Source organism: Boleophthalmus pectinirostris, unplaced genomic scaffold (genome assembly GCF_026225935.1).
Source record: "Boleophthalmus pectinirostris isolate CB_2022bp ecotype Guang Dong unplaced genomic scaffold, ASM2622593v1 HiC_scaffold_15, whole genome shotgun sequence".
Taxonomy (NCBI): Eukaryota; Metazoa; Chordata; class Actinopteri; order Gobiiformes; family Gobiidae; genus Boleophthalmus; species Boleophthalmus pectinirostris.
In genome coordinates this window covers 14,505,953-14,529,242 of record NW_026571070.1, presented here as the reverse complement: position 1 = coordinate 14,529,242, position 23,290 = coordinate 14,505,953, and the positions used below count along the sequence as shown (strand labels likewise).

At 37.8% G+C, this 23,290-nt stretch overlaps 1 protein-coding gene across 1 annotated transcript in view; it reads left to right on the top strand.

Moving 5' to 3' along the window:
* Positions 1-22,307, top strand: part of ahrra (aryl-hydrocarbon receptor repressor a) — a 113,450-nt gene extending 91,143 nt beyond the window's left edge. Inside the window, exons 5-9 of the mRNA XM_020930618.2 lie at positions 5,508-5,597; positions 10,415-10,559; positions 11,616-11,749; positions 13,091-13,290; positions 17,917-22,307. Coding sequence (XP_020786277.2) covers positions 5,508-5,597; positions 10,415-10,559; positions 11,616-11,749; positions 13,091-13,290; positions 17,917-18,994 — 1,647 coding nt within the window. The 3' untranslated portion in view covers positions 18,995-22,307. The remainder of the gene's footprint in view (positions 1-5,507; positions 5,598-10,414; positions 10,560-11,615; positions 11,750-13,090; positions 13,291-17,916) is intronic.
* Positions 22,308-23,290: the final 983 nt, after the last annotated feature.

Genomic DNA, 23,290 nt, shown 5'->3' with positions numbered 1-23,290 from the left:
CTATGGCCATTGACATGCACTAGCCTAGCACGAGCGACCTCTGCAAAAACAAGGACTGAATGAAATATTTTAAAAAGTGTCTCCACACATCTCCAACACTCTGGCTCACTAGGAAATGAGGTTCTATGTCCAAAATTCCGGACAGTCCCTTTAAAGCTCACAAAAATCAATTTTGCGTAATATAGGACTTTTAAATCGTTAAGTTAACAAAAACTGTTCATCACCGTGAAGTTTTTAGTTTCATATAAGCCACTCCATAAAGATTTTCTCTAGCTTTTTATCGTCATATTTCCGCTGGCTTAGATATACTGAAGTCCCACCTTTGTATGTAATATTGCATTGGCCCACCACATGCTGTTACCAGATGTCTGTAGTTCCTAAACACGGTCTCATAGTTTTTATCAGGTGTACTGGGGAAATATACGGAGCTTTTGACATGTTTATGACTTAGGAATGGCTGCAGGGTTTTGGGGCTAACAAGAATTTTGACATCAAGTCCAAACAAAAGCATGTTTTGAGCGCATGCTGATTGCTGAAAATATATGTTTAATAGACTGTTTAATTTTATATTTTTGGCTGCAATAACCAGTACTTAATTTATCACACATAAACCAAATATAACTCACAAATATAATGCTTTGTCCGTGATTGCGAACATGTATTGACACATTTGACTAAAGGAATAAACATTACACTATATCAAATCACTTTTATACACTGTTGGCTGCCTATACTAAAATAAATGGTTATAAGTTTTCCTATGTTGTAAAAGAAAGACACAGACTACCTTAAAAACTGTGGAAGTTTTCTGGTTGAAGGTCCATTACCTGCTTGTCTCCATGGAGATATTGAGGCTTTCTCTGGGTGGTTCCACACTACAGCATTGAACATATTTATCTCTCATTTATTTAATTCTGGGTGGTTTTATTGGTAACAAACACCTGCTTGCCTCTCCACAGATCTGACCTTAAACTCAAGCTTGGTGATGCCATACAGTGAAAGCTATACTAAGCAATAATACCATCTCCATTGGAAACAAGCAGGTGGCAGACCCTCCACCAGAAAAGCTACTCAGTGCAGCTTTAAATGTGGGAAGAAGAAGAGACAGTACACAATATTAAGAACAAGGGTATTGCTCTGCATCTAATTCTTTGTAAATAGACTCGAATTTAGGTCAAGGTCAAGGTTTATTTATAAAGCACATTTAAAAACAGACAGTACTGCCACAAAGTGCTTAAAAATATAGATTAAAAACAGAATATGACTAAACAAAAACAGAGATATTAGATTGCATATAATTCATAATAAATAGACTAGAGTTTAGGTCAAGGTCAAGGTTTATTTATATAGCACACTGAAAAACAGAAAGTACTGAATAATAACAGAATTTGACAATAAAACAAGTAAACATTTAAAGTCAAAGATTAGTATCGTGCCTGTATGTTGTGTCTGTATCTTCTGTTGTGATGGGCTCTGTGTCTGGGGCTGCCCTCTGCGTGGATGTGCCACTTCTGTCTGTCAAACATCATCTGCATCTACACCCCCTCACCCTCCATCACCCATGTTTCACCCCCTCTTCACCTCCTCCTCATCCTCATCCTCCGCTCTCCCCCGCCTCATCATCTATTCATGTGTGTGTTTCCCAGATATGTTTCATTTACATCACTGCTCATCGCACGGTGCACAGATGAACAGTTACAGTTTTAATTCACTGTAATAACGCATGGGTTTTCAAACAGTTGTACACGCACAAATAAGGGTTCAAATTACACTTTGAGTTAAGAGAATTTGAGTTTTTGATCATTTCTCTTCACCTTTTGACCTATTGTTTTCTTATTTCAAGCTACATTCTTTTGTAATAAAACAGAAACACATTGAAATCATTTTTTTAAATAAGCAAATAAATCTAAAAGAGACTGAGATCCAACCCAGTCAAAATTACTCAAATCCAGATTCCGAGTTCAAGTTATTTCAACACAACCAGATATTCACTTTTTGCAGTGCTTTGGTTCATGTTACATTAGGTTTAGTGGCAAAAGAAAAGTTTGGGCTTTAGTCCAGTCCCAGTTCAGTTTGTCCACAATGCTGTTGTGCCTTTGAGCAAGTATTCTGTGTTTTACGTCTATAAATTTGGTTAATTCATCTTATTGCAGCAGTCTACTAATGTCCTTTTTGTGCCCACAATTGTGATAATGATGATACCCAGCATAGTAAACTCATCATTGTGAATAATTAGGATGCTTGGAATGCAAAAATAACTGGACCACTGCAAATGTGTCTTGATATGATATATTCTTGAATGTCTTGATATTTTAGCTACTTATTTAGAATTTAGAATTGCCATTTATAATTTTTCTCTTTGTTACTATATTATAATGTGCTGTGTGTGAGCTACTGTGTCCAAATAATTTCCATATGGATCAATAAAAATCCATGTATCATTCATTCATTCCTTTTTCAAAATAAAACCAAAAATAAGAAAACAAAAAAACATTCATTATTTGTCTCCAAAACCACAATGAAAAAAACGGATAACGGATAATGCTTCTGGGACCATTCCTGGTCTGGTCCTGGTCTGGTCCCGATCTCAGTCCCGGTCTCAGTCCTGGTCCCAGTTCCGGTCTGGTCCCGGTCTGGTCTCGGTCTCTGTCTCGGTGTCAGTCCCTGTCTTAGTCTCAATCTCAGTCCCAGTCTGGTCCCGGTCTGGTCCTGATCTCAGTCCTGATCACCCAACAGGCTATGCGGATGCACCTCTGGGCCCATCCCGTCAGTCCTGGTTTAGTCCTGGTTTAGTCCTGGTTCAGTCTGGCATTGCAGTTTAAGTCACAAAAAGGAGAGGCAGCCGTTATCTGTTTTTTCCATTATTCATTTAAACACAAAATCGAATTGAATCTGAAAAAAAAAACGTTATCCGTTTTTTCATTTTGGCTTTGGAGACAAATAATGAAGAAAATAGTTTTTGTTTTCTTATTTTTGGTTTTATTTTGAAAAACGAATGATGCACGGATTAGTAAAGTTTGTCTAAGTCTATGTTTGAAATGAACTTGTTCTATTTTTCATGTTTAAGACCTTTAATGAGTTCAATGCCTTATTATTACTTTGTGGTTTAACATCTATAAATTGTACTAAATTCAATACCATGTGGTCAGGGCTTGATCAGTAGCAGCCGGACACGCGAAAACCCCTCTCGCGAAAACAATCAGATCGATGTTGAGAGAGAGGAGGAGGAGGCAGGAGGCTGGTGTGAATGTGTGGTGACATACAGTGAATAAAAACACACAGAGACAGATGAACCGCGAGCGAGGGAGTCCTGCAAAGTGTCGCTGTTAAATAAAGGTGACAGACAGTGGCAGCTGCAGTCACGCAAGTCAAGTGTCCTCACGCTATCTTCTCGTCTCTTTCCTGATGCATCCTATGTCCTATGTCCTACATCCTCAGCTCTTTTCCTCTCCATCCTTCCTCTTTCGGAGATGCAGAGTTGGCTAGTAATTAGTTATTTAGTGTTTGCTTATACATGCTATATTATGCAACACTAACTCTTGTGAACTTTAAGCATGTTATACTTATGAAAAACCTACCTGGAGTTGTGTTTTGTTTCATTCACACATGTTTGCATAATCCTTTAAGTAATTAATTAATGTGTTATTCGTGCAACTTTTTTTTTTTAAACATACTTTATGGTTTATCTTACACTCAAACATTAAAGGTGCATTGCTTAACTTTTCTGGTACAGGATCCACCATGAAGATGTAATTGTTTTGCCTGAAATGTTCCATGGTATGACTTCAAAAATATATTGTATCCTCCACTAGAAATGCAACCCAGTGCACCTTTAATAAAATAATAAAATAATAATTAGCCAGTCCACTCTAAAACTTACATTACCAAACAGACCTAATTTTTATATATTTATAATATTATGACTACTTTTTACCTCTGAATTAATCTCTTAATATATTGTCCCTATATTTTTAGGTCTCTTTTTCCCTTCTTCTTCTTCTCCTTCTTCTCCTCCTCCTCCTCATGATTCTCCTCCTTCTCCTCATGATTCTCTTTCTTCTCCTTCTCCTCCTCCTCATGACTCTCCTCCTTCTCCTTATTCTTCTTCTCCTCCTTCTCCTCATGATTCTCCTCCTCCTCCTTCTTCTCCTTCTCCTCCTCCTCCTCCTCTCCTCATGATTCTCTTTCTTCTCCTTCTCCTCCTCCTCATGACTCTCCTCCTTCTCCTTATTCTTCTTCTCCTCCTCCTCCTTCTCCTCCTCCTGCTCTTCCTTCTTCTTCTCCTCCTCCTCCTCCTCCTCCTTCGTCTCATGATTCTCTTTCTTCTCCTTCTCCTCCTCCTCATGACTCTCCTCCTTCTCCTTATTCTTCTTCTCTTCCTCCTCCTCCTTCGTCTCATGATTCTCTTTCTTCTCCTTCTCCTCCTCCTCATGACTCTCCTCCTTCTCCTTATTCTTCTCCTCCTCCTCCTCCTCCTCCTCCTCCTGCTCCTTCTCCTCCTCCTGCTCTTCCTTCTTCTTCTCCTTCTTCTCCTTCTCCTTCTCTGTACCAAATATTCCCATACCACTTGCTGGCTGTGATATACTTGCCCATTATCGCCCCTCGTGTGCACAGTTTGAGTGAAGCATGGGGGAATTCACTGCTTTTAATGAATTTGTTTTCTCGGTGTCACAAACGAAAGCAGCCTCCAAACAGACGTCTTTATCAAAGGCAAACTTGATGAAATACATGACCACTTTAGACTATTTTAAACCCAAAACATATTTTCGAGAGTCTGGGATGTAATAGTCCCACTTTATTGGCGAGACACATCTGGGACTCATTCAGACACTTGTAGTAGTATTCAGATTACGCTAAATAAATTGAAATCTGTAAAATACTGTTAGCAAATGTTGAGACTTCTAGATATAGAAAAAAAAGGTTAATCTTGAATCTCGAATGTTCCACAGTATTGCATTAAACTGTCTTGCATTTATTCAATTATAGCTTTTCATTGCTCAAAAACAAAACATTTTACTGTGAACAGCATCACCTCTCTACAGATCTGACCTGACCTCCTTGAAGTGAGATATGTTTAATGCCATACTGGGGAATATTCTTGCCCAATATAATAATGAGTAATACAAAAAGTGCTCCACTGTGTTTTTAAATTCCATACACCTTCACTTGAATCATTTGGATACTTCGTAGCTCTGGAGTTGCCTATTTCCACTGAACTAAAGGCAAAAAGGAGCTGTGAACATGAAAACTACCACTCCATGACATCACAAGGTGGAACAGAGCATTACAGACTAACAATAAAGGATTACTCAAACATGTGTGAATGAAACAAAACACAACTCCAGGTCTGTTTTTTGGAGAAGGTGGCATCAGTGGCTAAAAACTCACAAGAGTCAATTTTGTCAAATATAGGACCTTAAATCTTATTCGAATTACAACATATTTGAGCAGAACCATGGTTAATGTTACCATTATTTATTTTCTGTGTCTGTCTTGTGTGTTTTCAGTCTCTCACCGGGTTTGCTTTGGTGGTGAGCAGTGATGGCATGGTCTTCTATGCCTCCTCAACCATCGTCGACTATCTGGGATTTCATCAGGTGAGTTTATGAAAATTTGTCATTGTAAATATAGATTTTTAGAAGTATGCCCTAACAAATAACTGTAAATTTGGTAAGACACTTCATCCACCTTGTAAGACACAAACACAGAATAGCAGCCAGTCTTGAGTGTATATGGAGTGACATTTAAGGAACACTGCACTAAAAAACACTAAACCAATTGTATTATCATATTTGTACATTTTCTTTGCCATTACCTTTGCCTGGAAAGTACCATAGTATGACTTTTTAAATGTATATATCTGTACATCTTGATGGAGACAAGCAGATGATGCTACCAGGTCACCGGCCAGATCTGTGGAGAGGTCACACTCTATTTACTGTTAGAATGCATGTTTCTTTTTTTTTTCTTTTTTTTTAGCAATAACGCCTTAAAGTGAACACAATGCAACACAGATAGGTTTAATGCCAGACAAGCACAAAGACAAGCAAGTAGCAAACCCCCCACAAGTGAACTTACATACAGTAGTGCGTATTTCAACTACTACTAGACTATTATCAACTTTTAGTTAATTTATTCTATTCTGTATTTTAGTTTGAAACAGGTAAGAAGTGAATGAACTGGACATATATTTTTCTATAATAATGAATGACACTTCAACACATGTCATGACCCCTCTATTCTAATTCCCTCTTTAAACTGTATGTGAGCACAAGAGGCCACAGAAAGGCTAGGACCTCCAGTTCACCCCAACTCTCGCTCCGTGGGGGGTCTACGGGGGCAAAAAGGGGGGATACTGTATGTCACAGATGGTTTAGCTAGGTTCTCTTTAGCGGCTAAACTCCACCACTTGTTAATTATGAATGATATCAACAGTGGGGCTTGTCTGGTGGTGCAGTAGCCAGCGGTCTCCTTTTAAACCATGAATAAAGTGCTTTTCACTGTAGCAGTTTGCTCAGTGTCTCTGATAGGCACAACAGACACACAGTTCTGGTGCAAATCTTTCTGCCCCACTGCCTCCACTTGGCTTACAAGCTCACAGGGCATCCAGACAGCAGTGAGGGACATGGAGACTACAGCAGCGCTTTAAAGGAGCTCTGCGTGGTTTTTACTGACCTTAAATTGTACAGAACAAGTTTATTTTAAAAACATTTTGCAGTGGTCCAAAATTATTCCTCACTTACCTTATGATTTACCTTATGACAATCCCAGAGCACACTAACATGCTAACTTGCACTTCCTGATTATCAGACATTAAAATGCTTTCTATTTTGATCTAGACAGCACACAGCAGACTTTTTTTGACCTCAATAGCTGCCTATACAATATATCTGCACCAGGGTAAGACAATTGCTCAGATACATGGGGAAAAATCAGGTCTAGGCCTTTAAGTCATGATATTGTAGTGTGTGGTTGTCTGCGATGTAAATTAGTGAAATGCAAAACATAATAGCAGGCAACCTACCACATTATAATACCTACTTTTACTACTACTTAGGTTAGAGAGTCAGGGTATTAATGAAATATTTACTAAACCTGAATCATTCCTAACACACAATTTGTTCCCTAGGAATTCAGTTTTAGTTAATGCTTTATTTAGACTATTTAAAGTATGGATGTTATAAATTGTCAGTCAGGCTGGTGCCACCTAGTGCTTCCACTCAATTTCATTTCTCTCCAGTGACTAGGTAAGGAATTGGAATACTCTAGACTGTTCGCAAAAACCCTAGAAGTGTGAGTTCAGGCACCAGCCAATCAGCGAAGAGCTGTACATTCAGTGTTGGAAACGATTCCCGAGATCGAGGATTTAAAGCCGGAACAAAGAGAATGTTTGGTGAATTTTATCAAGGGGAAAGATGTTATTGCCCTTCTTCCTACGGGATTTGGGAACAGTTTAATATACGAGTTAGCCCTGTTATCGGTACATTACATACATCACAACCAAATAGAAAAATGAAAAAAAGTACCCGCCTACTGTTGAGTGAACAAATTCTAATGTCAGACAGTTTCTATGAAGTGAAACAGGCTGATGAATCAGGCTAATAAATTGTTACCAAAAGTTCAATTGGAAAAATAGATAATCCAGTTTTGTATATATATATATATATGCATATGTGGGTATATTTTCATTGCACTACAATATATTGGTCTAACACTGTGTACAGTGTGAACAATATAGGCCTCCTCCCATCACCATAAAAGCAAGGCACTTTTAGCTCTCATAATTAACTTCTATTTTCACTGTGGACAAATGAACTTATTTCATTATAACCGTATTGGGTTGCCAGTACTTTTTATGCTGACAGCAAGCACAAAGCATTTCACAGCTCAATCTTGAAAATAGCGTGACAAAGTGTTAATTGAAGTCATATCAAAATAAAAGGTTTTCCAAAACAGCATCAACAGCTGCAATATTAGAAAAGACACACACATGTAAAGCAGATTTACTTAATAAGGCGTTTATCTTTGCATAAAAACAGCTCCATGTGTGCATTATTATATTAACATTTAACTATGCACAGATTGTGTTGTAATGCCAAGTCCTATCATCGTATTTATCCAAATGTTTAACCTCACACGCAATGCATTTTTGTCATTCCACCATGTTGTTTCTGAACTGGATTTTGGTACGTACTTACAAACCTCGCGAACTTTAAAGAGAAAGTTTTCAGCGTTATACCATGTTATAATGCTGTTCCCTCATTAAAAACATGCCTTGACAGGTTTTAGATGTCATCCATGTATGTTTCTGTAATCTAGTGATCTCTCTCAGGCCTTGTTCAATCCCTCATTACGGTTAGCTGTAAGATTCTGTGCAATGCTCAGCCCACAACCCAACGTCACCCATGCTCCCACATGACAATTCTCCATAAATATACAAGAACATGACACAAAACTGTACACAGCAACTTGACAAACCTGATGAAAGGGAGGCGAGAAAGTGAAGCTTATAAAACATGTTAAAATTTTGTTTGTTTTCAGCGAATAGCATGTTTTAAACAATAAAAGGTAACACTAAACATGGTATGTGTTAACAGTTAATACCCCATCAAAGCAAAATACATGTCCTCAGTGTACTACAATGGTATATATACAGCGGACCACAAAACACTTCAGGCTTTTGATTCTATTTGTACTGTGTATTTAGAAGGTCTGGGAAATACCACTTATTTTTTATTTTTTGTGAAAGGTTTAAACAATAGTGAGTGGATTTCGGCTGAGTTTGAGTTACGGGACCCAAAACCACACGACGGTACACGAGAACGGCTGTGTTTGGGAGGGCAGCTGATCAAAAGGCCTTGCGTGCCACTGTGCTGGAAATTAAGGATGGAGGGAATACCAGGACGAGGGAGGAGGGAGAGAGGAGAAAGAGGAGAAGGCGTTTTTGTCAGGAATCTGTTGAGGCAGCACTGAGAAACTACGAATATAACATTTTTAAAAGTAATGATGTATGGACAAACATGTAAAATTCAGTTATAATTAGAGTTTTCTTAACTTTTTGGTAAATCTCTAGGTGGCGAGCCCTCCACTAGAAAAGTAGCCTTCAATCCATTATTATAATAATTCAGAAATGAGGAATGCAATCTCTCTGATAATGAATTTTGTAATTTCACTTTTGTAATACACTAGACTGTTTGCAAGAATCACTGAAGTGCGAGTCCGGGCACCAGCCAAAAAGAGCAACAAAGAGCCGTACATTCTGCGTTGGCAACGATTCCCAAGATCGAGGATTAAAAGCCGGAACAAAGAGAATATTTGGTGAATTTTATCAAGGGGAAAGACGTTATTGCCCTTTTTGAGATTTGGGAAAAGCTTAATATACCAATTAGTCCTTTTAGCGGCGCATTACATACGTCACAACCAACTAGCACCAACGGGTTAAATTTTTAAAAAGCGAATGAATCCTAATGCTGCGAGGTCAGACAGTTTCCAAGAAGTGAGACCGGCTAATGAATCAGGCTAGTTGTATTTGTCCCACAATGGGGAAATTAAAACTTAAAACATCTAACATTATTACATGCCTAATATGGTTTGAATAAAATTTGATTCTAATGTAAATACCTACAAACACATTTCCAGAGACAGAGACAAATGAGATGGAAAGAGAGAGAAAGAGAAAGGGGGAGAGAGATGGAGGGTTGGAAAGAGAGAGAGAGGGATCCTGGTTGTGTACAGAGGAGGGAGAGAAGTGTCTGGACACTTTGAGGCTGGAGTCACGCGATGTTTGCCAAACACAGCTGCCCTCACTGGCCCTGACTTACGCTGTACGTTTACATCTGTTTCTGTAATGTTCATATATGCACTGGGACTCTAGATTAGCACTTGTAACTCCAATACTTAATAATTTTAGTTAATCAGACCACAGAAAGTCAAACGCTTATGTTCTATTTATGCTGCTCCCTGTATGAATGGCAGTGTCAGAAAGGGCATCCTGATTTAGCCTGTTTTATTTTTGTGCAGTCCAATATTACTAAGGCAGTAGACTCACAATGTAATGTAATACAATTCATGCATTAGCTTTGTAAAACTGACTTTGGTTGCATTGGCAGTATTTAGCTAATTTATTTGGTTGTCTTTTATTCCTCTTTTTTCTTGACATCGAATTAGTTCTGTCCAGACTACAAAGCCATATTAAAGCCCTCAGAGAAATGTTGCATTGTTGTCTTAGTTAATACACATGAACATTGAACATTTTACACAAATCAACCTACTTTACGTTGTAATTTAGCATCAAACTTTTCCCAAATTTCCATTGAAATTAATGTGGCAAATGTGGGTGAGGCTAAATAAGATCAATAAATAAACTCATAATCAAAAGCAACTAATATTTTTCCTGTTTTCCTTTCTCCCGTAGACTGACGTGATGCACCAGAATGTTTTCGACTACATCCACATTGACGACAGACAGGAGTTCAGACGACAGCTGCACTGGGCCATGTGTCCTCCAGCTCACCAGGGGGCGCAGTCAAACCAGGACAACCCACTGCCAACCACCACTGGTGGGTAACTCCCTGAGGGCCCATAATATACTCCAGAGATCACTACAACAGCACAGGAGAAAATGACACAAATAAGCAGACTGTGTGCTAACTGTGTAAAGAAATCACTTGGGGATTTCAAAGCATTATATCATAGTACACTTGCAATAATTGGTCTGCATATTAAACCACAAAGGAATCGTTAGCAAATCACATGTCTGAAGAGTGGCACTCTGGTTTCCACTATCAACCCAAAACATACACAAGTCTAGTCTTGAACAAGGTAGATCTTACTAAGGTGGTCCTGAACAAGCCTAGCTTAAAATAGGTCAAATGTAGAGGACACATTTTCTTGCAGAGACAATCAAGTGTAACCAGGGTGGCGCCACCTAGTGCTTCCGCTCAATTTCATTTCCCTCCAGCACCTAGCTCAGGAATCGGAATGCACTAGACAGTTTGCAGGAACCCCGGAAGTTATAGACCGCACACTGTCCAATTAGTGAAGACCTGTGAAGCCATGACTGGGTCCCTTTTGTGGTACAGCACAACAGTAAACAAAGCGGTCGAGATGGATGTAGACGAAGCCATACATTCTGTGTTGACCACGATTCCCGAGATCGAGGATTTAAACACAGAACAAAGAGAATGTTTGGTGATTTTTGTCAAGGTGAAAGATGTTATTGCCCTTCTTCCTACGGGATTTGACATTCAAAGCATAACATCTCCATAATGACAAATAGTTACAAAACCTCAACCAGAAAATGTACTTACAGTGCACCTAAGACTTCACATCACCCCTTTTAAACCAAGATAATAATTCTTTCATTTCAATTTTGTTCCTTTATATTGTTTTACTCGAAATTATATCAAAGCAAGACAAGGCATTAAATAACATGATATGGTTTTGTTGATTTATAAACTTCTAAGAGAAAAATATGTTCTCATTTTATTACCCTGATTATTAAATGTCTGCTTATCTGATTTCCTCTCTTCATTAGACATGTTATATTGTATTATAAAATCAGTCTGGTATGTTACGGCTTTCAATATTAAACCGTTATTCTTGTATTTTTCCAGGTGAGGAGTACGTGGTGAGTAGCCTGTTCCACTCTCCGGAGGCGGGGGGCATACCTGCAGAAATGTCCCCCTTTCTCAACAGATGTTTCATAGCTAGGGTCCGATGTCTTCTGGACAGCACCTCTGGCTTTCTGGTGAGTAGTTCAGACACGTATTTAAGCTGGTTTTAGTGCTTCACTCTTAATCAAATGGCAGACTTATTAAAATGTTATGAAGGCTTTGGTGTGGTAATGTTTATTTTAAAAAGTTATGCAACAGACAGTTTATATTTTTGGCATTAGATTATAAAAGTTATTGTTTTGCTATTTGTCTGGAATTGAATCTAATATAATTTAAACGTAGGCTGTAGATTTTTTCGTAGAAGGTTAAACAATGGATCATTTCTTACTTATGCAATAATATGTGGCAATAGCGGTTTAGCTATTTTGCTCCTTATCCAGATGCCGCTAGTATTATTTGGTTTTGGCTTGTATATTGGGTTGGGAAGTCATTTCTTAAGCATTTCTGACTGCACTGCCATCTTTGTCATTGTTGTTTAAGATTGTTTTGATGATTATTGTTCATTTAACCCATATATACTGGCAATTCAACAATAGTAAAAACCTAGTAAAAACGTTTTTTGTGCAAATGAAGACACTTCTGCCCGCTCTATGAAATTACTAGGGGTGTAACGGTACAAAAAAATCACGGTTCACTGTTCGGTTCATTTTCGGTACAGTATGGGAACAAAATGCAAAACTATGTACTTGTTGTTTATTTGTGATTTGATTCCGTGCCGGCGAAAGGCAGTAGTCAAGGCAGGGGGCAACTGACTATAAAGCGCTGTGGGAAACACTGCCGCCCCAATCACAGACAAGTTTCACGGTGAATATTAAAGAGCCGAACCTTCCGTGTAGCTGCACATCTAGTGGTGGAATGTAAACACACACAAATTGAGCAAATTCACTTGTGCACAGCCCTGCACTGAACCAAATGTCCCGTATCGAAATGGTTCAGCACGAATATATATGTTCCGTTACACCCCTAGAAATTACTCTAGATACTTTGCAGCTGAGGTCATTATTATTACCTGGGGGTGTGATGCTAACTGAAAGCACTGCTCTGTCTGAAGATCTGTTATTCAAATTAGACTTTAATTTGAGCTTTGCTGTAACACAATCTGACCATAGATAACTGACTTAGGCCTAGTTGAAACTACAACAGGGGAGATGATTTGTGCTGTTAAACAAGCCCCTCTCTAATAAGTTCGCATTAGCTTTTTTCGGGTAGCACACTCACATTTTTAGCTGAAAACTCCTGAACTCGACCAGGAAGGCTCTTATTGTTCACAGATTCCTGAAAATGTGATGTTTAAATCCATTTGGTGTATTTTTTTTTAGACTATTTTAAAATGTTTTGGCAGTGTTAACTCAAAGGAAATAACTCAAAGGATCAAACTTTTATTCTTTAATCTTTGTTATCATTTTCCTTTCCAGACCATGCAGTTCCAGGGTCGCCTGAAGTTCCTCCACGGACAGAAGAAGAAGTCGGGGTCCGGCGCTCTCTTGCCCCCCCAGCTGGCTCTGTTCTGCATTGCGGTGCCTCTGCTGCTGCCCTCCATCACCGAGATGAAGATGAAAAACATGTTACTGAGAGGCAAGACCAAGGGAGGGGGCTTCTCTGGACTGGAGCATGGGTAAGAACTGACACAAGTAACCCCATCTATAACTACTTTGACAGATATTTTTTATTAGTTTACACACTATAATATGTAAAATTCTCCAGATAACTTAGCCCTAACTAAACCTAGCTCAAGATCTGGAGATGTTCTTGTCCTAGCAGCTGGAGGATGGGTCAAATGCAAATTTCCCTACTGGAATAATGGCGTGTACATTAACCTAATCTCATTCTTAAAGGTGCTCTCCCTAAACTAGTTCTTTATAAAAGGTTTGCAGTGGTCCAAAGTTATTCCTCACTTACCTTATGCATTCAGCGCACCAAGAGGAGTTCATAAGCACAAGTATCAGTGACCAGAGCGGGGTTTTGCTGTCACAATAAAGCTAACAACATCTAGCATGAGAAACGTGCACTTTCTGTATTCTATAATGTACTGTAACTTAAAGGCAAGCAGTTTTCTTAATTTATTTAGTCCAAGTCAATTAATCCAGTGAATCAAATGGGATTAATTATTTATATTATGGAAGTAAAGAATTTTGCTAGTTTTCTTTGAATATAAAAGAAATCTAGAGAATTGAAGAATTGAGGGAAACTGGAATTAGTCAGTATAATAGAATTGTAGATGCATGTGATTCCCATCAGGGTAATTTTCTGAAGAATTGTTCTGGAATCTGAAAGTTCGCCATACAGATATTTGTCCCCCACAGACTCCCATAGTAGCTGGCCATGACCTTTAGCCTTGAATTCATAAAAATATATTAGTATTTAAAGCAGCTAGCAGACCTTTTTAACACATAAACACTTCAGTAAAGGCACAGACTCATAAGATGTCCATTAGTGATAAAAGGAGCGTAATGGGAGCAAATATAGTGCCCTCCCTGTAACTTTTCCTTAACACTGTCGTAGGTGTAAGTCCACAGATCGTTTTAATGGGCTTTTCTTGGCTAAAGGTCAAATTCATAGTTGACAGCAGTGGTCCCTGCCACAGTGAAGCTGTGGAGGCTGATTTATACTGAAGTATTTAACACCTTTGTATAAAATAACACTACTACAAGTAAAGGGCAGAGCTCGAAAAGGCCAATTTGGCGTGAGAAGTACATGTGTGGTGTCAAGGCTATGTCAATATAAACTAAATATACTGAACATTTTGGTGTGAAATTACAGTAGCACTTCAGTTTTGGGAGCACATATTGATCTCTAACAAAATTGTCATTGGTATGCTAATTAATTATTAATGTTCTTTGATAAATAATTAATTTATCAAACAATATTAATGCTTATTAGGATTTCAGTGTATGTACAGGAACATATATTACAATCCCCACAACTTTAAAGTTAAGACAATATTTAATGCTTTAATACTTGCAGAACATAGCCTTAGTCAAAAATGCTTTGAAAGTACTTTATAAATACTAACAAAGATGTAATTAAGCACTAATTATGCATTTTATTATTGGTTAGCTATTAATATGTGGTCCCTAAATTAAAGTGTTACCGAAAGTACTTTTAAAATGTGTTATACTTATTCTATTCTACTCTACTCTACCTTCCATACCTTTTTCATATGCCACATTGATAACTTATCCAATCAGTGTTTTAGATATTGACACTTTACAGCTGATATAATCAATATTCCCTGCAGGCATGAAGCTAACTGAGGGCACTGCTCTGTTATTTAAGTTAGACTTTATTCACCAATTTTATTTTGTCATTGATGATACATTTAGGATTCTGTAGTGTTGTATTGTAATTTCGGTTCAAATAAAAAATAAAAATAAAAATCTGCTGCTCACGTCCATATTTTTTAAAGTATTTTTTAGGTGAATATTGAGATTTAAAATGTCCAAAGTATGACATAATGATCCATGGGTGTTATAGATTATAACTATATAGCAGACACAAGCACAATATGTGTTCTTTAACTTCAAGGATTGTAAATGGACAAATAACACAATACATTTATTTCATGCCATATTTGATTACTTAAAAGTAGTTATAAACATCTAAACTCCATGTGTGATGCTTTATGTTCCATCAAAGCCTAAACCTTTCGACACTTATTTTCTAACTCCAACAAATCCGTAACAGCCCTGGTCTGTATACCTGCGTCCAATTAAGATTAAATGCAAAGCTGTGGCCTCATTAACACTTAAAGAGGCTCAGAGGCCAATAGTTCAGAAGATCCTCCCTCCACCTGCAGCACAGCACCATTAAGAGCTCATCACGACAGGGAACCTTACCTGGGATAGTTCAGCAAAAGTTTAGATTCATTTACCTTTTATGTTATGCGTATGTTAACCAAGAGTTTTAATGAAAGATGCCAATTAAGTTATGTGCAAAACTTAAATTCAAATACAAATTTTACTTATTTAAAGGGCCCATATTACGCTGTTTTCTGATCTATGTTATGTTGTTTCCTTACATGTTTAATACACAAATGCTGCATATTTAGGAGTGCTTCTCTTAAACTGAAAATACTCTGTTCCAGCTTGTAATGCCATGTGGTAATACAGAAAGGGCTCCATGCACCTTCACTTGGATCATTTGTATAATTTTGTTTTGATGGTTTTTTGGATGATCTCTACTGAACTAAATGTAAAAGGTAGATGTTAACTGGAAAACTACCGCTTCATGACATCACAATGTGGAACAGAGCCTTTTGTGGTTTGGACATGTAGACAGAAGAATAATAAAGTGCAGCACAAACATGTGATTAACTAATTTAAACTAATTTCTAACTAACTAAATTCACTGGTGGAATGTCCGCTCGTCTCCATGGAAATGTTATTCATTTGCCCGGAATATTCCACAGTATGGAATGGTTTTGGTGGTATTTTCTGATATTTTGGAACATTCAAGGCAATGCAATAACAGAAAAGTTACAAAGTGCACCTTTACTAATTCTGTTACCTACATTATATTAGTACACATTACATTACGTACATTATATGAGTCTGGCAATTGTGTTATTTAGATAAGCCTATATTAATCAAACACATATACAGTACATATATTTTATTATACCCTAACCCCAATTCAAGATGCAAATACTGTGAAACACTTAAAGTTATGTAACGTTTTCATCCCAAATAAGTGGTAGAAACTGTTACATATCTGAGACACCTTTTTTATGTACTCCAATACATTTTATGGTCTATAACTTTCATACCTTATACGTTGTTATTGTCAGAATCTGTTCCCAATTTTCAAATAGGACAAGCCCAGGAAAGGATGAGTCACTTTTGGAAGTTGTGAACTAAAATGAACCAAACCAGGATATTTAAGCTCTGAATCACTCGTCAACATGGGGATAACTTTAGCCCAGTTTGTGTGGTGTATTTGTGTATAAGAAAACCCCAGATATAAACATTTTAAAAAGAAAATATAATCCTCTTTGAGTTTGATTTCCTGTGTTTTTGTTTGTTATCTTCTTTAAACTATCAGAAGACATGCACAGTTCAAGTAAATAGCTGTGCTAATGACTAATGTGCATGAGTCAAATGCATAGGCTCTAGCCCACTTCATGTCCTTATTTTTTTGTAATAATAATAATAATAATAATGATGGGTTTCAGTTTGTTATTATAGGTGACATTTTGAGGACTTTGAACCATTCACGAGAGTTTTGAATTGCTATTTGCTATGGCAACAGTGATAATTTTCTCATTTATCATCACTCTAAAATGGACTCTGGTCAATCTTTAATGAGAATAAGATGAAGAACATGCAGTGGCCTTTTTCTAAAGCTCCACTTCCTTTTATCCAAAAAAAAAAAAAAAAAAAAGACAAAAATAAAACTGAAAAGCTGCTCTGAAAATTTAGAAAAGCATGTATTCTTACTATGAGTGCCTCCTCTTGCTTATCTTCAAATGTTGCTCCTTTGGGTGTAATCTTCCACATTATGGCATTAAATATATGTATTTCCATGGAGAAAGTATGATTTTAAACACATTTTTACTTTAAAGTGATCTCTTTTTTGTAACCAATTATGTCAAGTTAAAAAAATGTTTCCACATCAAGGAAAGAATTATGTTATGAATCAGTCTGGAATTGATAGCCTGGGCTGTTCCAATGACCCAGAAATCTTCTTTAATCAAAGCTGAACTTATTGTTGTTTTGGAGATATTCAAAACAACCCAAAACCCAAAATCAAACTTACCTATGCCACCAAAAATATGATCACTTATCTTGTCCTAATATTGCTAAAATGTGAAATTAAAATGGAAGAAATAGACTTAAATTTAGACAAACTTTACTGATCCACAAGAGAAATTATTTGGACACAGTAGCTCACACATTACAGTATACTATAATAACAAAGAAAAAAATATATAAATAGTAATAATAAATTCAATATAAGTAGCAAAAATAACAAGAAACTGCTGTCAAATAAGGCATAATTATATAATGTATATGTACAAGTAGAAGTAAAAAAAATAGAAATATAGAAATACAAATTTATATACATTACATAAAGGTGAGTTGTTGCACAGTTGTAGGGAGTATTATATGTTACACAAGGGTGAGTTGTTATACAGTTGGAGTATGGAGTATGGGATAAATGTAGTCCTGTAGTCCTCTTACTGTTAAACATAAATAATTTAATTGAGATTTTAAGTTGATCTGTTGTATTTTCTGTTTTCCAGTGAGCGCGGGGAGAACCTCAGAAGACACCCATACTCTGGTGGGATGGGTGACATTTCCGACCCCCTGCTCCTCCCGTGCCCCACCCCGGGACCCACCCAACGGAGCCACCACACCCCCTGGACCCCCCTCTCCAAGGACAACCTCAAATACCGTCCCGATGGATACTACAACCAGGAAGAGCCGCTAAACTACTGCAAATCCTCTATGGGTCATCATCAAAAAGGGGCGTGGCCTCTGAGATCTTCCGGTCCAGTCAGAGGAGGTGTCGGCTACATCCCTCCCAATCGCTTGAAGGGCGGCCATTTTGGAAAACCATACCGCTATTCTCCCAGTTGCCATAACAATCGAGGTGGCGAAGTTTTCGTCTCCAAGCTCTACGGTAACGTCCAAATCCCGTCTGATCCCGATGCGTATTGCGTGGATTTAGTGAAAAGCGAAAACGGCTACGGCGAATGCTACGATGGTCACATGATGCCAGAGATGCCGCCAATCAAAGTCGAGCACGATTCGGATTCAGAGAACGGTTGCGACGTCTACGGGCGACCTTACGAAAACTACGACCGGCGCTATAACAACAGCGGGATCTACGACCATAGCAATCTCCAGCTCAAATCCGAAGCCGACTATTACGACCCCCAATACTCGCCGTGCCAGAGGACGAAGGCGGGGATCAGTCCACCGTATAACCATAGCAACAACTACCAAAACTACGCCGTGAACAACCGCCTGGCGAAATGCAACAAGGAAATGTCCGATAGCCATTTCAGCCCCCACAGACTTCCCTATAATAATGACTCTCTATGCAACAATCAGTCTGTTAACCTCATGGACAACAACGCCTACCAATCTACTCAGGACAATCACAAGCAGTACATGGACTACAACGGCAAGCACAACAACACCTACGAGTTCAAAGGTCACGGTTTGATTCACTCGATCAAGCGGGAGCCCATGGATTCTCCCCCCTGGTCCGAAAATGAGATGACCCAGGCCATGATGGTGGGGCAGAGGAATCATTTGCCTTGTGTAATGAGTACAGGGCAACACAAAGCTACCCCCTATGTGTACATGCCCTAAAGAAACTTCACAAAAGCAGTACCCTCTTTTTACACACAAACGCACTGATCAGGCAAAATGGTATGACTACGAACGACTGAAGTCAAAAGTGCACTATGTAACTTTTTGTCATGTCATTGCTCTGCCTGGAATGTTCCACAGTATGACATTAAACCGTTCTACTTTACATTTATGGCATTACATTCAGTTACAAGTGGTTTCACTGCTCAGAAGAATCTAGAAAAACAGGCATTCTGACTGTGGGGTTGCCTCTCCAGAGATCTGACTGTAACTTTGTCTGGTTCGGTCTCCATGAAGATAGAAAGATTTAATGCCAAACTGTGAAACATTCCAGACAAAGCAATAACATTTCCATGGAGAAAAGCATTTGGCGGATCCTCCACAAGAAAAGTTACACACTGCACCTTTAAGTATAGGATGTTAGACTGTGAGCAAGTTTTTACGTGTTTGAAGTAGGCAAAAAATTGGTAAGAATTTAAGTTTAAAATTGATATATTCAGACAAGACAGATTCTTTTTAAAAGCTTAAAGGTACACTGCATAACTTTACTGGTAGAGGGTCCACCACCTGCTTGTACAGAGATGTTATTGCTTTGGATTGGAATGTTCTGCTACAGTATGGCGTATTTATCTTCATGGAGAAGTCACCAGGCCAAGTTACAGGTCAGATCCGTGCAGAGATGACCCCAGTGACAGTAGGAATGCATGTTTCTGTGATATTTTACTACTGAAAGAAATAAATGCTGGATAGATGTTTAATGCCATACTGTGTAACATTCCAGGCAAAGCAGTATCACGAAGACAAGCAAGTGACAGACCAGAAAAGTTCCAAGTGCACCTTTAGTCTCTAGTTCAATTAGAAACAAATACGTGCTCACACAGGAATATTGAGAAACCTGAAAGCTGAAAACTGCAGCTTGTGACTGAAGATGAAATATCTCATATATACCTTAATTATTCAGAGTGAACTTTTTAACTTGATGCAGCTGAAATTTATGCTGCATTTCAGTCTAATTTCAAAATTGCCTAAGCCACAGTGTTAATTTTGATTCTAGATGAACCGTATATTTCTATGTGTTATACTTCAGTCGTACAGGTAGGGTCCATAAGCATAGTAGGAGTTTCTTTAGTCCTGTCAGAACTGAAGAACTTAAATGGATAACTAACCCTTCTTTCACCATACATTTCTGATCTGGATTAGTTAAAGGTGCATTGTGTAACTTTTCTGGTGGAGAGTCACCTGCTTGTTTCTATGGAGATGTCATTGCTCTGCCTGGAGTGTTTCACAGTTTGTCATTAAACAGCTCAACCTTACATTTATTCAATTACAAGTGATTTTATTGCTCAAAAATACCTAGAAAAACACAAACAAAGGCATTCTGATCATGAGCAGTGCTGCCTCTCCACAGATCTGACCTGTAACTTGGTCTGTTTTGGCCTCCATGAAGATAAAATGTTTAATGCCATACTGTGAAACATTCCAGACAAAGAAGTAACATTTGCATGGAGAAAAGCATAAAAGAAAAGTTACACAATGCACCTTTAACTGACTTGTCAGTCAGCTTCATCAGAACTTGGGGTGGTTGAGACAAGAATCTAGACTATTTGAACAAAAAATTACTATTAGCTGGCTAAACTAACCAGAACTTTACGAAAATGCAGGTTTTGGAGGATTGCTAAGTCAGTAATGGTCAATATCTATTACAAGGATTGGTCAATTACTTTAAATTACCAATAGCATCGTATGGGACCGTATGGAACTGCAGATTAGCCAGGTGGTCATATTGTTTTGCCTGATACGTGTATGTATGCATTATTGTGTTGTTATAGTTGTCACACCAGCTTTATCTAAGACAATCAAGTCAATTCTCTTCACTTCAGAGGAAGAGAATCAGGCTCAGGTTCTTGTTTTCGTGTTGTGACAATCTGAAAATACAATTTAAAATCCTGTTATGGATCGATGATGTTTTTAAAGAGTACATTTTGTAGTTGTCTCCAAGCACTTTTTGGATTTTAGTGATAATGAGGCAAAATAATGTCTAGAAACACGATTCTGTTTTGTTACATGTGTTGTGCACATCTGGATCTTTGAAGAATTTGCTGTAAAAATACTTATTTGACAATATAAATAAGAGGAGACATAAAACTACAGAGGGCCTGTTCTAGCTCTGAGTATTGTGTCCAAGAATTTAAGCCCAATTAATTCCACTTTACTTCTTCATTTAATCCTGTACAATATTACATACAATAAAACAGGTTTGTAGTTACAACTTGACAACATAAAAAGATAACTGCAAGATTATAACTACAAATACTGTGTAATCTGGTACTAATTTACCAAAATACATAAACTCTACACGCCAATAATATTTAATACAGATGGGGACAGCTAAAATTAATATTGAGAATTCGAGAATTTACAAAGTACAATGTAATCAATAGATACTTTGCAGTGACATCAAGCTGGGGGGGTTCAGCATGTATGTATATGGCGGTATGTATAGTCTGAAACTCAAGAAGAAATACTAAATGGATTTAAACAACACATTTTCAGAAGTCTGTGATCAATACGAGTGCTCAAGATCCTCTTTAGGAGTTTCAAGTAAGTCTAAAGTCTAAGTCTAAAGTCTAAATCGAGCTTTAGACAGAGCAGAGCCTACAGTTAGCATCACACAAACAGGGAATGTTTATGACATCAGCTGCAAAGTATCAATAGGAAAAATCGCCTCTTGCCCCCATCTGAGAGTCTGAAATCATCACATTGTAGAACTGAAAACCCACAAATTCTAAATAGAGAAGTGTAAAATACATCCAGTCCTCTGCACTATGTCAGATTTGGCATTCGGACTTGATGCAGGCCTTTGTATATTTGATATCGTCTTCTCCAGAAACATCAAAACTTTCACAATCAGTATTTTTGCACAAATCAAATAAATGCACCAAATTGACTCAGTAAAGGTGAAGCATTTGTAGTTAAATTGCACTACTCATTTGAAGTTCAGTCCAGACACGCACAACTCTCTGTCTTTCTATCTTTGTGTGTTCATTTGGATAAACATGTTTGCTGATTTGTATTTATTGTAAAGTGTATAATTTAAACTAACTACAGTTTGAAGGCTTTCTGTTACATAATGAGTTAAATACTTTGCTTTTTTCTCGACATCTTTTTGATATTTGTTTTAAAAAAGGACAGTTTGTCTCAAGGAGGCGGTAGCTGCAAGGTAGCGCACACAGTGTACATAAGCAGTGTCTTCCAATGTTTCTATGTGTTTTTGCAAATGGACTTGTCTATTAAAACATTTCTTTACATGGAACAGACCTGTGTAATGTCATTTTGTCTCTTATATAATATTTAAAGGCGCACACATACACTGTATAAAGAAATGGACTAAAGGGAATGTAACGTCACACATAGCATTTGGCTCCAGTCAAATGAAGCTTATTGAGGCTTGCAGTTACAGAAGCGAATTTGGAGCTAAGTTCGACCTCTAGTATCATAGCAACCAAAGAGTCAATCCAGGGCAAAACTGTTGAAGGCCCGCACCCTTTTTTTTAGCAGGGAACAGGCTTCTTCTGGGAAAGAAAGCACCTGATCTGTCTGTTATTAATATTCATATCTTGATTTATGAACAAAATAGTGAAATAAAACACTTGGATCATGTAGAGCAGGTTAATATGAACATTTTAAGACCAAAATTACAAGTCTGACAACAGCAGTTTCTCAATACAGAGTGAATTGGAGCTAGAGTCGATGGAGCCAGAAGCGCACTCATTCTCACTTCCTATTGGAACATCACTTGCCTCCAAGGAGATATTATTGTTTTTAAATGAAGAATATTTTTCTGTACTTTTCCTCGTGCAACTTTAACTTTTTAGAGTGCCTGGATGTTATTGTTTTTGCTGATATGTTCCACATTATTAGTCAGGCAGATGCCACCTAGTGCCTCTGCTCAATTTCATTTCTCTCCAGTGACTAAATCAGGAATCAGAATACACTAAACAGTTTGCAAGAACCCCGGAAGTGCGAGTCTGGGCACCTGCCAACCAGCAAAGAGACATACATTCTGTGCTGGCAACGATTCCTGAGATTGTGCATTTAAAGTCGGAACATAGAGAATGTTTGGTGAATTTTATCAAGGGGAAATACTTACTTCTAGCTATGAGATTTGGGAACAGCTTAGTATATCAGTTAGTCTTATTAGTGGTACATTATACACGTCACAACCAAATAGCAGTGATTGGTTAAATTAAAAAAGTACCTACCTACCGTCAATTGAAAGAATTATAATGCTACGAG